The sequence below is a fragment of the Vombatus ursinus genome, unplaced genomic scaffold (assembly GCF_900497805.2).
Source record: "Vombatus ursinus unplaced genomic scaffold, bare-nosed wombat genome assembly UNPS02014870.1, whole genome shotgun sequence".
Taxonomy (NCBI): Eukaryota; Metazoa; Chordata; class Mammalia; order Diprotodontia; family Vombatidae; genus Vombatus; species Vombatus ursinus.
Window position 1 is genome coordinate 1,913,955 of NW_020954648.1, and position 16,928 is coordinate 1,930,882.

The 16,928-nt window shown below is 43.0% G+C and overlaps 1 protein-coding gene across 1 annotated transcript in view; it reads right to left on the reverse strand.

The window, feature by feature from the left end:
- PLXNA4 (plexin A4) overlaps nt 1-16,928 on the reverse strand; it is a 627,680-nt gene that overhangs the window by 211,924 nt on the left and 398,828 nt on the right. Inside the window, exon 4 of the mRNA XM_027842295.1 lies at nt 10,463-10,594. Within this exon, the coding sequence (XP_027698096.1) occupies nt 10,463-10,594 (132 nt within the window). The remainder of the gene's footprint in view (nt 1-10,462; nt 10,595-16,928) is intronic.

Sequence of the window (16,928 nt, forward strand, 5' to 3'; positions counted from 1 at the left end):
CCTAATAATTACATGTTAGAATCTTGGGGATCAGCTCCAGACAAATGCAGAGGGCTCCTCCTCCTCTTCCACCACCACCACCTGAATGGAATCAGGTAGAATGTGACCATGGCTTTGGTCTTCGTTTGAATGCCTTAGGTAGCTCTGCTTTCTGTCACTCACTGCCCAAGACCTTTCACTTATGGTTCTGCCTTCCCAAGAGTGATCAGAGACAGCCCAGACAAAGTTCCAGAAGCAGCCATCCAAATGGGGTTGTCATGGTGTCAGCCATCCCAATGCAAACTGGAACCAACAGCTTAGTCCCCTTTGGGGGCAGATAAGTGTGATGGAGAGTCAGCTGTGTCACCATCAAATGTACATCACACTGGGGGGTGTGCCTGGGGACCCAGTGACTGCCTGACAATCAGAAGCACTTTCTGGGATTCATTTATTGGAGTCAGACACCTTTAGTGCCAGAAACTATCACTACAGCAGTACTTTATATAAAGCTGGTCTCCAGGGAACTCTGAGAACTTTAGGCTCATCTCATATCACTCGCTCTCACAACATCACTGACATCTGTGCTTTATAGACATGTAGGATACTGAGAAACTCAGAAGGGAGGAACTTGTTCAAAGGCCATGGAAATAAAGAGTGTCAATTACATAAATAAAAATCTAATGTAGGGATCCCAGATCCCAATGCAGTATAAGTCTTCTCTGGGACATAATACAGCTGTCTAGTGTGCCCTTTTGTTAGCACAGCGGGGGAAAAGCACTGCTTTTGGACCATGGAGGTAAGACGGGAGCAGGTGGAGTCACTTCACTGAGAATGCTGGCATTTCCAACCTCACTGCAGCTGCTTTCAGTCAGGGTATTTAGGGAGAGAAGGCAAGGTTAGAATTTGCTGGTACATGAAATTAGCTCACAGAACCCTGCTATTGCTATGCTTTTTGGGGGGAGGGGGAAGAATTAGAGAGTACTCTGGTACATAGTGGAAAAGCTACACTGTGGTAGTCCAGGGTACGTGGGACAATTTTTTTTTTTGGTGAGGCAATTGGGGTTAAGTGACTTGCCCAAGGTCACACAGCTAGTACATGTCAAGTGTTTGGTCTGAGGCCAGACTTGAACTCAGGTCCTCCTGACTTCAGGGCCAGCGCTCTATCCACTGCGCCACCTACCTGCCCCAACAATTTTCTTTTGCTGTCTGTGTGCCTGTTGGTCAATTGACCATCTCAAGAAGGTGGCTACAAGAGTAAGTGATAGAAAAATGACTCTGGTCACACTATTTTAGCATAAGAAAGAGTTTTTGATGAATCTATTATCTTAGGTTTAGTGGAAAATAAATACCTAAAAAGACTCTCATCTTTTAATGGGGTGCCTGGTCAGTCCTATGGTTTTCAATCGAATACTATTTATACCCAAATGCATCTGTAATTTCATTGATTTGCACATTCCCTCCATAGATGGAAACACATCTATACCTGCCCATCTTGTGCTCTATTTTCCAAGGCCTCCCATATATTCACCACAAAGGGTCTGACCAATGCTCTCTGGGAGACTTCCTTATATCCTCCTGACACTTCAAATGCATCACCCAGGTTCCCCACTATTATTCCTCACTTTTGCTGTTTGGAAATCTCCTTCTTCAAATCATATATCTTTCCCTGATTATATCCATAATTCCAGCTCATCTTTGAAGTTCCTTATTTATTAAACATTGCAACCTGCTTACACCCACTGAGTACTTTGGCATTGCCCTCACAGTGGTATCCATTTTTAATTCCTCAGAGGCTGGAGTGTTCTGTCATGACCAGTCATATAACTACATAATATTGGTATTAAAAATATGGTCCTTTGTTTATGGGAGAAGTTTGGGATAATTACAGGGGCTTTGAAATTTCCTGAAAGCAGTCCACTCTCTTCCTGTTTAATTCTGGGCCCAACACATCCAACACACATAAGCACAGATGGACAGGTTCTAGAGGTTGTGCAACTGATTCCATATCATAAGAATATTAATGTTAGAACTACTAAGAAAAATAACATTTATAATGTTTTAAGGGGCTGCTAGGTGCCTCAGTGGATAGAGTGCCAGGCCTAGAGTCAGGAGGACCTGAGTTCAAATCCAGACTCAGGCACTTACTAGCTGTGTGGCCCTGGGCAAGTCACTTAACCCTGTTTACCTCAGTTTCCTCACCTGTAAAAAGAGCTGGAGAAGGAAATGGCAAACCACTCCAGTATCTTTGCCAAGAAAACCCCAAATAGAGTCATGAAGAATTGGACACAACAGTATAATAACATGCTTTATCAGTTATGAAGGGCTTTTCTCACAGCCCTTTTGAGGTAGCCAGCCAAGTGGCGCTGTCTAGGGAAAGAGCATTGGATTTGGAATAGAAGGACTTGATTTCAAATCTGCCTCTATCACTTAACTTAGGAGACCTCCAGCAAGTCACAACTTCCTTGAGCTTCAGGTCCTCAGTTGTAAAATGAGGGACTGAGTCAACATCAGAAATTCTCAAAGTATGGTCCAGGGAGCACTGAAGGTCTCCAAGACCCTGTCAGGGGGTCCATGAGGTCAAAACTATTTTCACAATGACACAAAGATTTTAAATTTCTAATACAGTGAATATCAATAGATACAACCCATTTAAACAAAAGTTCTTTGAGGAGGGAGGAATTCCTTGATAATTTTTAACGGTGTAAAGAGGTCCAGAGACCCCTTTGAGAACAGTTGGTCTAGGTAGCCTCCAAATTTTCTTCTAGCTCTAAATCTACGATCCTATAGATGCAGAAACTGATTTCTAGATAATTTATGTGACTAGATAAAGTGTGTTACACATTAGAGCTAGAACTTCAACTTGGTTCTCCTGTATCCAAATCTGACTAAGCACAGTTAGTTCTGTCTTCTCCTGCTTCCCCACGAGACTAAGGCACTTAAGCTGGACCAGCTCCAAACCCAATTCCCACAGCTCCCATCAGCCTCTGTCTCCATAGTAAACAGCTAGGGCTAGGGAGTAGCTATCCTTTGGCTTCTACCCTTGGTGCCAAGAGACAGGCTGTACCTTCCTCTAGGACAGATGTGCCCTGAAAATACTTATGTCTGTGAGGAAAGTGCTTGCCCTTTGTGAGAGTAAGGAAAAAGAAGAATGGGAGATGATAAAGGTAGCAGCCACTCCGGTCTCATCTCAAAGAGGAGAGCATCATATCTCCAAGGCAGAAACATGTATTTGAGAACCTACTTTTCAGGCAGAGGGAGATGGGCATGCAGAATGTTTCTGGTGCTGTGATTGATCCTAGTACCTGCTCCTTCAGCTGGGCATCACAAACAGGGGAAGGCTTGGCTCGGGTTTGTGAGCCCTCCTTTTCTTATGATGAGATGGCACTCTGAGGTACCAGTAAGACTGCTACCATCCCCCACCCCATCTTCTCCTTTATCTCTCCCAGTGATTATTTTTTTTCCCCTTCTCACTTCCCCGATATCTGTTTGGCAGGGTTTTATCAGAGGGCTTTTGATGCATATTGACATCTCCTTGGGGTATGGGGAGTTTTGGAAAATGCACACATAGGTGCACCCACACAAAGACACAGACAGAAAAGGAGAAGAAAGTGCACACCCAGAAATAGACATTAAGAGGCAGGATTTAAAACTTTTTGAAAAAGAGATGTAAGCTTTGTACTGGTACAAAGAGACAAAGCCTATGGGTAGCAATACACACACACACACACACACACAGCTCTTCCATCAAAATCAGCTCTATAGCCACCTTCTATGAGAAAGTTTCCTGATTCCCCTATACCAGGGGCTCTTACATGTATATGTGTATGTATGTGCATATATGTATATGTATAGGTGTATATATGTACATGTGTGTTTGCATATGTGTATATGTGTGTGCATGTATATGTATATATGCATATACATGTACATATATACATATATCCATATATCAGCATAGTTTCCCCTATTATCCCTCACCTTCCCAGAGAGCTATCCCATATGACAAATAGTATTTTTAAGACAAAAGGGGAATAAATCAGCATAACTAGTCAATACTTTGAAAAAATCTGAAAATATATGCATTGTGCAACACTTGTGGACTTTCCACCTCTGTCAAGGAGTTGGATGGCGTTCTTAATCTTTTGTGTGTGGCATGAACCCCCTGGGCAGTCTGGTGAAGCCTATGGACCCCTTCTTAGAATCATGTTTTTAGATAACTGGCATAAGTGGTGTATGAGTATGTGTATGTACGTGTGTGTGTGTGTATATATATATATACATACATGTATATTTGTGTGTGTATATATGTATATATGTACTTATGTGTGTGTGTTGTTTCCCCTTGATGGTGTGCTGGAGCCAGTTCTAACTGGCTGGAATTGATCATTAAATTTTCAGTGTGAACATTTACATGTCCAAAATAAGCAAAGCTATAAATCAGGACTTGATTTATTGTTTTGTTATTTATCTGGAATTAAGAAAGTGATGGAGAAAATATGAATAATGCCAATTAAACTTAAAAATGTGTCAGTGTGAACTGACAGTGTAGATTTTTTATTTTGAGAGCTGGCTGTTAAAACATTTACCAACACTGCCTCCCCCATCGAATACAAGTTCCTCGAAGGATGGGATTATTTTGTCTTTGTCCTTGTCATGCCAGCCCCTGACAGTGCCTAGCCCTCGTCTGTTGAGTTTCAATTCAGCCTCAGACACTTGTGTGACCCCAGGCAAGTCATTTAATCTGTCTTGACTCAATTTCCTCTTTTGTAAAAAGGGGATAATAATAGCAGCTCTCTATCAGGGTTGTTGGGAGGATAAAGTAAGATGGCAAATGTAAAGTGCTTTTCAAATCTGAAAGTGTCATATGAATGCTATTATTATTAATGAACTAGAAGCAATGTGCCATGGCGGGAAGAGCAACAGCTCTGGAGTCACAGGACCCAGGTTCAAGTCTTGGCTCTGAAGCTGACCACTTGTCTGACTGTGAGCAGGTGAAGTGCTGGTGATACAGTAGACAGAAGGCTGAACTTACAATCAGGATGAACTGAGTTCAAATTCTGCCTCAGACACTAGCTGCATGACTCTGAGTAAGTCACTTAACCGCTCTCTGCCTCCAGCTGCTTCAGCTTCCTCATCTGTAAACTTGGGATGATAATGGTACCTAACTCCCAGATCGTTGTGAGGATCAAATGAAATACTCTTTGTAAAATACTTAGCACATAGTGGGTGCTTTTTAGATGATTTTGTTGTTGCTCAGTCATTTCTGAGTCTTTTTGACCCCATTTGGGTTTTTTTGGCAAAGATACTGGAGTGGTGGCCATTTCCTCCTCCAGCTCATTTTACAGATGAAGAAACTGAGGCAAGCAGGATTAAGTGACTTGCCCAGGGTCATACACCTAGTAAGTGTCTGGGGCTGGATTTGAACTCAAGAAGATGAGTCTTCCTGACTCCAGGCCCAGTGCACTATCTACTGTGCCACCTAGCTGCCTATATAAATGCTACCTATATCATCATCATTATCTTATAGGCACTGAGGGCGCCACTAACAATTTTTGATTGGAGAAATAACACAAAGTTCTTAAAAACCTTACAGCTAAATATGCTAACTATTTATTATTCCCAGAAATTCCCAGAAATTCAGATTCCTCATCTGTAAAACGAGGAGGTTGGGCTAGAGATGTTCTCTGAGCTCTCTTGTACCTTTAATCTATGACTCTATCATTGATGGATGTTGAAACCTCCACCAACAGAAAGCAGCCTCCTTAGATCAAGGGACTATTTTTCCTTTTCTTTGCACCTCTTGCACTTGGCAGAGCTCTGCACACAAGAGGTGCTTAATCAATGCTTACTGAATTAAACTGAAAGCAGGTTGACACAAAACTATGCAAATTGACAGAAGCACAGTAGTATCTTCACAGAGAGCTACTTTTTAAATAATGGGTACATGCACACACATATTCTTGACTCATTTCTGCAATGTCATTCTTTCTCTTTGCTCCCCACTATCATTATCCTATCTTACTCCCCCAGTTTTTGCAATCATAGAGCTGGCATCTTCTAGGCTTTAGAAGTTGGGAGCCTGAGTCCCAGAATACACTCAAATCAAATGGAAAGGAAATAATACTGCAAGAATCTTTCCTGAGCTCCATTCTGGAAGGCCTTCTTGGTAAACCCCAGGCTATGAAGAGAGCACTAACTGGTCAGTCAGTGAAATGGCATTCAGCAGAGGTCAGACAGGAGAGACCAGTTCCAGTTTGTTAAAGAGATAGGGTAGGAGAGGACTAGCGACCTCAACCTCCCTGGGCTATTCAGCCACTCAGGGAAAAGGTTTCCTAGGCCCAGAGGCAACAAACTGTAGTTTGCTGAGTTGCTGACTCTCCTAAAATAATCTCTGTCTCAGCACGATGTACAGGCCTACTATCTCGATTTAACTCCTTGGGTACCAGCAACCAAAACCCTGCCTAAGAAATCTAAATCTTACTTGGAAGACAAGTCATTTGATGGTGAAGGCCAGGGAAGAGAATTTAAGGGGTAAGAGAGCAAAGGAATGGTATGGAGGTATGGGAGTGCACATGTGTACACATTCACACAAACGTGCATGAACACATACATGTTGCTATAACCTTATGGGATCATAGGGGCCCTTCAGGGCCGTCAAGTCTAACTCCCCCTCATTTTACAAAGGAGGAAACTGAGGTCAAGAGACATTAAGAGATTTGCCCAGGTTTGCACAGCTAGTAAGTTTCTAAACAGGATTTGATCACTGATCTTGATGGAAAAGAAAGGAAAGAGAAGAAAAGGAAGAGGAAGAGAAGGGAAAGAAAAGATGGGAAGGGAGGAAGAAAGAAAATCAAAATGCTTATGCTTCACGTGAGGAGGAACCCACAGTGACTTCACTTCAGCTCAGTTATTTCAGTGAACACCAAGCTCTACTTTAGTTAATATTTCATCATCTAACTAACTGAATTATTATGGGAAAGAAGAGGCAATGATGGTCAATACCAGCTGAGGATCATTGGCCCGGGTTCATGAGAAAGGGTCTCTCAATCCTCGGAGGAACAATTTTCTTCTACATAGCTTGTGCTCTGTAGTCTTGACTCTGATTTCATTGTATAATACATGGTTCCTTGAGCCTAGTCTGATTAATTGAATGGCATTCCTGATCTGTGTTTCTTGGCACATTCTGGTAAACGACCTGGCTTCACCGTGATAAGACTCCAGTGCTTTGCCCTCCTTGTTTTCTCCTAGTTATGCTTCCCACACCCTATTGTTCTCGATGGCATCTTGACCGGACCTGAGCTTGAGCTCCAAATGTCCTGCCTTCCCTCTAGTTTCCATCAGTGGTCAGCTAAATTGGGGGAGATCAGGTACTAAGAGGGAAGTTGAATGGGCTATGGGCAAAGTCATAATGGAGGTCAGAGTGGGTTCCCTGTAGAATGGGCATATTCACGTTAACAATTGTTACTGGCCTTGAGGAAAAAAGCAGACCATGCTGAGACTTCTGAGCCTCTTGTGGGAGAAAACTATGTTAAGAACTTTGCAATGATCATCGTCTGCCATCTTAAGGAGTCCCTTAAAGAGTTCTATTCCCTGGTTCAGAAACATTGGCCCTGAGGGCAGACCTCAAAAGAACCTGAGGTCATCGGTGATCTGTATTCTTTTCAAGTGAGTTCATAACATTAAAAAGATCCACTGCCATCATTTATCAGAGGTGGGCAGGAAACTGTTGCTAGGCTGAAGACTAGATCTCAGGAGCCCTGGTTCCCATAGCAGAAAGCAACCCTCTAGACCCAGCTCCAGGTCACTTCCAAGGCACAAGGGCCTCAGCTGGGTGGTCACAATGGGTCCCAGTGTGACTGGAAGCAGAGGGGCCTGAGGAGCCCCACACCAACCGAAGATGTCATCGGAGATTCCCGGGAGGGTGGGGCCAGCATCAGCTTCCCAGGCATAATACACAAGCCTTGTGGGTGGCATAATGTGGTATTCATCTCCCCCACGGTGGAGAGGGGCAACCGGGCTGGAACAATTCGGACTCTGTCAGGGAGTTCAGGCTCTCAGCCTCCCTAATGAAGATGAATGAGAGGGGAGGGGTTGCCCCCTTGCTTCGGCTGCTGCTGCCATAGACATCTCTGGAGTCTATGCATAAATATTCATGGCCTGGAGAGACAGTGCCCTGGGAAGACACACTGCTTTGAACTCAGTCACACGTCTGAGAATGGACCTTGGACATCATCATAGCCAACTCCCTCATTTTACAGATGAGGGAACTGAGGCCCAGAAAAGAGACCTAACTTTGCCCAAGGTCATATAGCTAGTTATTAAAAAGACAGGATGAGGATTCACATCAAGTCAGAGTTATTTTTAAACCATCGTAGAGAAAGAATTATACAGTTTAGAGCTGGGAGGAACCTTAGGGGTCCTCTAGCCCAAGAGGAGTAAAACTTTCACAGAGGAGAAAACAGTGATGTGGTAGACAAAACACTGGAATGGAGTCATGAAAACCTGGGTTCACTTTTTAGTTGTATCACTGTGGATAACTCCCTAACCCCTCTCTGCCTCAGTTTCCCCATCTGTAAGATAAGGAGTTTTACTTGATGATGACCTCCAAGGTCCCTTTCAGCACTAAATCTTGTGAAAGACCTATAAAGGTTAAGCGATGTGTTCAAGGCTACATAGGTAGGAAGTCTCAGAACCAAAATTCAAAGCCAGTCCTCAGACACTAAATCCAGGGAGTTTTCCTGTACACCAAGCCGGGAGCAGAGGAATCATGGTGGCCACCACCCATTTCATTCTAGACCAAGTATTCTGTGCAGGCAGGGAAGGGGGAGGAAAGGGAGAGTTAGTACTGCTTTCTCTCTTGCAATTGCTATCCTTTTCTCTTTTCTAGAACTCAGGCACATTAATGTTTGGACAAACAGGTTTCTCTGAGGCCAGTTCTCATTCTTTGACTAAGCCGGAACTCAGTGCTACCTACTCAATTCACTTGAGAATTCAATTGAGTTCTAGGTTCTGGACAACTTAGAGACCCAGGGTCTACCCAATGTTCCATTTGGGTGACTTCACAGTGCATGACCACAGATGCTCCAAGCTGAGCATCATGGTACTCGCTTAGTGGGAAGCTAAGAAGCTCTCTCCTAAAGTTGCTGACCAATTAAAAAGGCCACAGGAGGCCCGCCCACATGGCGGCATGTGCACTGACCCAGGCTTCTGGATGCTTTCTTCAATGGGCTTCCTCTCAGCACTTACCATATGAACACCCCAGATCATCCTGTGTTATGGGAAATAACCTTGATGGTAAAGAGGTGCTTATTGAAGATTAGAGAGTCAATACTGGGAGCCAAGAGCCAAGAGCCCTATACTGTTATAAGCTGGGGTGTGTTGGGGTCAGGTCTCTAGGCTCTAATTTTCAGTGCAAGCATTTAGGACTCAGAAATCAGCAAATATTATATATGGGGGCATGATTTATTCTTTTGTTGATTATCTAGACTTAAGAAAGTAATTAAGAAAATCTTGGTAATGAAGATTAAACTTAAAAGTGTGTCTTAAATCAATTTTTTGGGGGGCTGGTTGTTAAACATTTCTTAGCATACCTCTGAACAAAGATCTTACTTTCCCAGAAATGAAAATTTAGAGGATGAAAGGAGCTGACTCTGAACCCACAATGCTCTTATTTATTTTTTTGTTTTATTGTTACCTTTTATCGATTCTACCTTTTTATCAATTTTATTTTTATTGATTATTTTTATGGTTACCTTTTGTTTTCATTTCCTCTTGACCCTTGCCCCCATTGAACCCTCATTTGTAATAAGGAAAAAGTGTTAAGCAAATCAACAGAGATTGAATACACAAGATTCCACATCCACAGTTCCTCAGCTTTTACTGTGTTTCATCTGATTTCCAAGACCCAGAATTCATATAATCATTGTTATTGATTCCCTTTGTTTTTACCTCACTTTTATTTCCAAATATACCCCCACCCCTTACCCAGTGAGCCTTCCCTTATGGATTAACAGAGTTGTTCCCTTTTAACAAAGTTTTAAAGAAGAAAAGGGAAAAAAGGAATTCACAAAGCCAATTACAGACTACATTTGACAGTATATGCAGTATTCTACACCCACAGTCCCCTACTTCTGAAATGAAGGGGATGACTTCACCATCATTTTTAAATTAAAGCCTATGAGATGGCCATTATTCAGCATTGAGTTCTTCATCTCCCTCACCCCACCTACTTGTCCAGAGTTACACAATTTGAACTGTAGGCAAAGAACCAAATAATTAAATCTATTCTGTTTTCAACTGGTCCTTCATGAATTGTCATCTACCAGAAAGCAAGAACTTATCTCCAAGCTAATTTCTTATCTTTCTCCCCACTGGACCTCTAAAGCAAGAGGCGCTTAGAAGGATGTGCTCCAAGTGAACTTTAAAAGAGCCAAATCTTACATAAAGAATCAGCACCATCAATGGTGGCTTTGGGTTGCCTTACCTGTCTTTCTGACATGATGTAGAGCTGCTCATGGTCCATGGAGAAGGCCATGTCCCTGAGAACCGGGCCAGGATCCACCACCTGCACTGTCTCATACTGCAGGGCATTCCCCCGGGGCCCATCCACACGGATCTGGAGAGAAAAGAAGGAGATAGGTCAATAATGTCTCAGCTCAGCCAGGAAGGAAGATTTCCCGGAGCACTGAAGTCTACCTGGAAAGCCAGCCTAACAAAAAATAGCAGGGCCAGAGTGAGCTCTACCTCTAACGTGCCCAGGGATTATTTTTAACAGTGATGATGATAATGATGATGATGATGATGATGATGATGATGTCATTTACATAGTGCTTTACATGGCAAAATGGTTAGAGCACCAGACTTGGAGTGAAAAAGTCCTGGCCTGGGATTTTGACTCAGAGGCTAACTAGCTATATGACTCTGGGCAATCTTCCTTAGTCTTAGTTTCCTTATCTCTAAAATGGGGACTTTAAGAATTAACATCTACTTCACAGAGTTTCTGTGAGGAACAAATGAGGTACTACACATAAAGTGCTTTGCAAGCCTTAAGGTGCTACATAAATGTTAGTTTTCATGGCTACTGTTAATCCATTTCATCCCATGAGGTAGGTAGTACAGATGTTTTCATGCCTATTTTATAGATAAAAAAACAATAGAAATTAAATGAACTTGTCCAAGCTTACCCAGTTGCTGGTGAGTGGCAGAACTAAGATTCAAATTCAGGTCTTTTGGCTATAAAACTGGTTTTTATCCCTCTAGTGAATTGTGAAGTCAATGAACAAAACTAAAGCAAATAACCCTCCCCTACCCCCCACTAAGACCTCATGTTGGAAAAGATCAAGAAATAGGAAGGGAACTGATCAATGTGGGTTTCTTCCAGGTGCTACTGATATCTCTATATGTAACCTTGATCCTAATTCTCCCCTGTCTTCCCCAGAAGATTGTCTAATTGACAGTTTCTCCCTAGCTGCTGATTTCTTCTCTGCTGCCTACAAACATACCTGCCTCCCACATCCTTAAAAAACAAAAAAAACAAAAAACTCTCCTTAGGTCCCATTACATCTGCTAACTATTCTTCCCTATCTCCGCTTTTAGAGCCAAGCTCCTGGAAAAAAGTCATCTACTCTCAGGGCCACTGCAACTCACTCTTTTCTTAACCCCTTATCTTAAGCCTCTCCCCACTCCAAATCATCCTCTACACAGTTATCAATTCGGTTTTCCTCAATTGTAGGTCTAATCATGCCACTCCCTCCCTCCACTCAATAATCTCCTGTGTTTCTTGGGGGTAGGGGGATAAAAGTTTAGATAACTGAAGGATGACACAAACCGAAAGTAACATCCTTAAATTGTAGTCAGTGGATTTGCTACCAGAACAAATTCAGTTGCATTGCTGGAAACCATCCACTACATAGGTTTCTTCACTGCAGTGATTCAGCATAGACCAGACACTTTTTTGGCTAATAAAAGTAGTGCCATATAACACAGATCTTGGTGTGGGTTCATCCACTTGTCTCAGGATCAGATCAGAGAGATGTGTTAAATGGGGCCTGGTGGAATCTACTCAGAGCCCAGAGAAGATGGAGAGAGAAAAGTATAGGGAAAAGTCAGCTCCAGGTTTGACTCAATCTTCATGGTTCAGAGGACAAGAGGGAAAAAAACTGGTTCAAGTTATCCCCAAGAGAAGTCCTGTTTAGAAGAGCTAGAAGACCTTTGAGGGGACTTAGAACTGACCTACTTAGCAGGGGCTTCTCTGGTTTGGGAATTATTTCAAGCAAACTGTAGTCTTCCCAGGCTAAGCCTCTATGTACATATAACCTAACCTTTCCCATAAGAACTCCCTTGACTTGGACATTTATCATCAAGTGCCCTAAATGTAGTTGGCTAGAAATGATGGTGGTTAAGAGAATCATAGGATCATTGCTTTAAAGATACAAAGGATCCCACAGCATTCCACCCATGAACAAGCAGGAAGGAAAAGAGATTGTCTCATACTGGATTCTGAACCTGCGGTCATTGCTATGTATCACATTCTTGCATTCAATAAATGGAATTAACTACCCCTTGTAACATTTCATTTAATGCCATGTTTTCTCAGAACCAATTAATATGTTAGAGGGGGGCATGCCTGTATCTGGTTCTTTGTAATTCCAGAGGCTTACTGCTATCTTGCCTTAAGTATCTGACCACAGCCCATGAGCATCAGTGGGGAAGCTATGCATCCCCACTAACAATCCTCTTCTTGACTCCCCTCATTTCATATAAAAAATAAACAGAGAATAAAAGGAAGACAGACATGTTCAGCCTTGATCAAATCTCCTGCTTGCCATCAGAGTTCCTGATGACCTCCTTCTTCAACACATTTTCCCGTTCCATAAGGAACCCATCCTGGCTAGAGCCTTTCGTAATCTGAATGAAAATGAAAGCTTGTGCAAAACCAATTGGGATTACCACCCAAGTCTGACCGTGCACTGATGGCCCTGGCCTCTGGCCAAGCCAGACTGCATCCCCAGATTTGAGGCCTGGAGTCATGATGCAAGAATGATATTGAGAGGTCTGGTCTACCTCTAGCCAGCCCCCAGCCTTCAGGCAAAAGCTTCCTTCCCCAGGGAACACTTCTGGAATTAAATCTCATCAGATGTCCCTTGCTCTGATCATGAAGGTAAATTAGATTTCATGCCCAAACATTGCTATTTAGCTTTTGGTCCCAGCTCCCCTCCTCCTTAGGGGTGAAGTAGATCTTGAAAGAGATGGATGCCTAAAAGCATGGAGGTTCACAGACCAAATTTTCACAGGAAATGCCTAGAGAAGCTGCATTGAGGACGTCACCACTCTGGCACATGGGGGAATACAGTTAGCTTTTTCCTAACATATGTTTCCAGAACTGGAAAGAAGCCCATTTTATGTTAGCGTGGTCACTAGAAGAACCCAAGAGAGCCAAAGAAAGGGACAAGAACAGATGCTACCACTCTTTAGGAATTGTACCACTGTTTCCAACCCAAGAAGGCATTCGGGGAGAATATCAGGGTATGTGGACCATCCAAAACCCTGTTGCTTTTGGGCATTACTGGACTAGCAGTGGGAGAAGAACTGACTCTGACCCTAGCATTTAGGGAAGAGCAAGACTAAAGCTCTATGAAGTGTAGGTAATGCTGCGCTTTCCCTCCAGGGTATGTCGTGTATCATCACATTAGCCCACTGAGGCAGTAGCAGGGGAGTGGGGTTGGTTAGGTGACAAATTCTATGTAGGCTTTGTATCCCCCTCAAGAGTCAAGCTATGGGGGTGGGGAGGGAGATGTTGTACTCAGTTCCTTGAAAAAGTGGTTTTATGATGATGGAGCAGTTCAGAGAAGGCTGGTTATCCAAGTGAGATGAGATCCTCCCTATTTGCCTAGGGGTATGTCTCAGACAGCCGTAAGATGTTGCACAATAATCCTTTTGCTTTGGATAACTTTTACTTTCTGAAGCAGAAGCCTGGAAGCTCCCACTAAGGGATCTCTGACAGCTAAGTGAAGGTGTAGCCATGAGAAGACGGAGTCATAACATGCCTGGGAGCTGGAGGAAGATTTGGAACTGTATCCTCAGGGCAGTGGACTCATGGGCACATATTGCTGCATCACTCTCTGGAGGAAGACATTACTGATGTCAGGCAAAGGTAGCCTTTTAGGTGGGGGTAGGGGTGGGGAACAACACGGTTCCAGTAAGAGGAAATCATGCCTTTAATCTCATAATATCCATGTGGATAAAAGGGAATCAATCAACTGGCTGGCATGTACTAATCATGATAACCTCTTATGCTTACATCATGCTTTGTACATTTCAAAGCACTTTCACCTGTATGATCTCATTTATTCTTCATTACCATACTATGAAATTGGTAAGAGTCCTGCTATTCCAGCTTTATAGATAAGAAAACAGCCTCAGAACAATTAAATCCACTGCTCAAAGACATTGAGTAAATCAATAGCAGAATCATGATTAGAACCCTAGGCTCCTGACTCACACAGTTCAGAGTTCTAACCATAGGAAGGAAGGAAGGAAGGAAGAAAGGAAGGAAGGAAGGAAGGAAGGAAGATAGGAAGGAAGGAAGGAAGGAAGGAAGGAAAGAGGGAGGGAGGGAAGAAGGAAGGAAGGAGATAGGGAGAAAAGGAGGGAGGGAAAGAAGGAGGAAAAGAAATAAGAAAGGAAGGAGGAAAGGAAGGGGGAAAGAAAAGAAAGAAGCATTTATTAAGTACCTACTATGTTCCAGGCCATGTGCTGGGCACTTCACACACATTGTTTTTGTTTGAGCCTCACAAACCCTGAAGAGGTAATTGCTATCATTATCCCATTTTAAAGCTGAGGAAACTGAGTCAGACAGAGGTCAAATGCCTTCCCCAGAGCTGTGCAGCTAGTATGTGTCTGAGGCTTGATTTGAACTCAGGTCTTTCTCACTCCAGGCCCTGCACTCTATCCGCTGCACCAATTAGTGGCTTTCTATCTACCTACTTTCAAAAGACCTTTGACAAGGTTCCAGGCCAAATAAAAAGCTGTGAGCATGGAATATAGAAGAGCCCAGGGATGTGGTTTATAGATAGGAAAGGGTAAAGAGAAACAGGTACTCTGTGACTACATGTACTCTCTGAATAGAGACGCATACACAGTAGCATCCGTGAGGGGCTTACTAAGTATCTTTATAATGATCTGAAGGAAAGAGTGTATAGCGAGGACTTCTAAGTTTACAGATGGCTCTAAGCTCTCCAGGGCAGCAGAAAGCCAAGCCAACTGATAAAAGGCAAGATCTGAATGAGGAACGAAAAGGTGGAAAATGAGTTTGTGCGTAGGTTCACGGGGGTGGGGGAAACCCAAACTATACCAAGCATGAGCCCTGAGTTATGACTAAGGAAAAGGGGTCCAAGGATTAGTACAGACTGTTCCCTGAAGATACTCGCCCCTCAGAGGCCAGGCCAGTGAAACACAGGGCAGTCTCAAGGAGGAATTGGTTCCCCATAACTGGAGGGCACTTCTTTATCACCCCTGCCTCAAAGAACCCCCAGTTTCCATTAATGCATAGCTCAGGTGCTGTCTCCTACACAGTGTTTTTCCTGATTCCCTTCCTCCACCCCCCCACCACCTAGTCTCCTACTTCTGCTATTAATAGCACTCTCTCCCTCTTGAAATCACTTTATAATTCTTTGTTTATAGTTTGAATTTACTTACTTGTGTACACAATATGATAAGATTAAGAACTGGAGTGGACCTTAGAAACTAGTTTAGATTAATTAAATTTGGTTAATGACCTCATTTTATGGTTGAGGAAACTGAGTCTTGGAGAGATGGAGTCACATAGGTAGGCCCAAGGTCACACAGGTAGTAAGGGAACTGAGGTCCCATGACTCTGTGTGCAATGCCATGATGCTTCCAGCAGAAGGTAGCCTCCTTTGAGGGCAGAGACTATGACAGTTTTGTCCCCAGACTGGGTATCCCCAGTGCCTAGTACAGCATCTGGAACACAGGAGAAGTTTAATACCCGTTGAACTGAATTGAATTTTAACACTCTTATGACTCTGGTTGCCAACCCTCAAGAAATATAAAATGAAAGGAAGGAAGGGCAGCTTGGGTAGTCATGGGCATGATTCTTCAGCTTGGAAGGATGAAGGCAAAGAGAACATAAGATTGACGCCTATAAAACCATGAATGGAACAGAGTATAGACATTGTCACACAGTCATCATGAGGGCAGGGAGCTTGCCTCTTTGAAACTTGGTATCTTCCCACTAACACAGAGCTCAATTAAATTGAGTCAGGTGGAAAGCATACAGTAGGTGTTTAGTAAATGTTTAGTTAAATCTAACCCTAGGACAAGGGGGAATTCCTTGAACTTTGAAAGATAAGTACATTAACAGAACTAAGAGGCCAGAGAGTTGGCACTACAACCAGAGAGAAAGCTCTCTATTGGTACAGGGAGTTTGCTTTATCTGAGGTTTCCTGTAAGAGGGAATGATTACCTCCAGTCCTTAGCCATACAGTAGTACAAAGAGGTGGCCCAAGCTGAAAACAGAAATCAATTCTCAAAAAGTTTAGGTAAGTTTATGGCTGACAAAGTCATAGTCAGTTACTAAGAGTAAGCTCTGTGAGGGTATGAACTGTTCTATAGTTGGTTTTGTATCTCATAAGGCCTAGTAAAATGCCTGTCACATAGGAAACAATAAATGCTTATTGATTGCCCAATTTGGCTTAAGAGAAAAAAATGTGGGTCTCTAACCTTTGAGAATGGTATTTTGAGAATGGAGGAAATCCATGCATGCTTTTCTACAACCTGTCCCTTGGTGGTTTTTCAAAGTCTGAACACTTATTCACTCATTCACTTACTCATTCGTTCATTCAGTAAGCATTTATTGAGTATCTACTATGTGCCTAGGACTGTCATTGGGGTACTCAAGACCCCCGTCCTCATGCACTGTAAAATCTGGT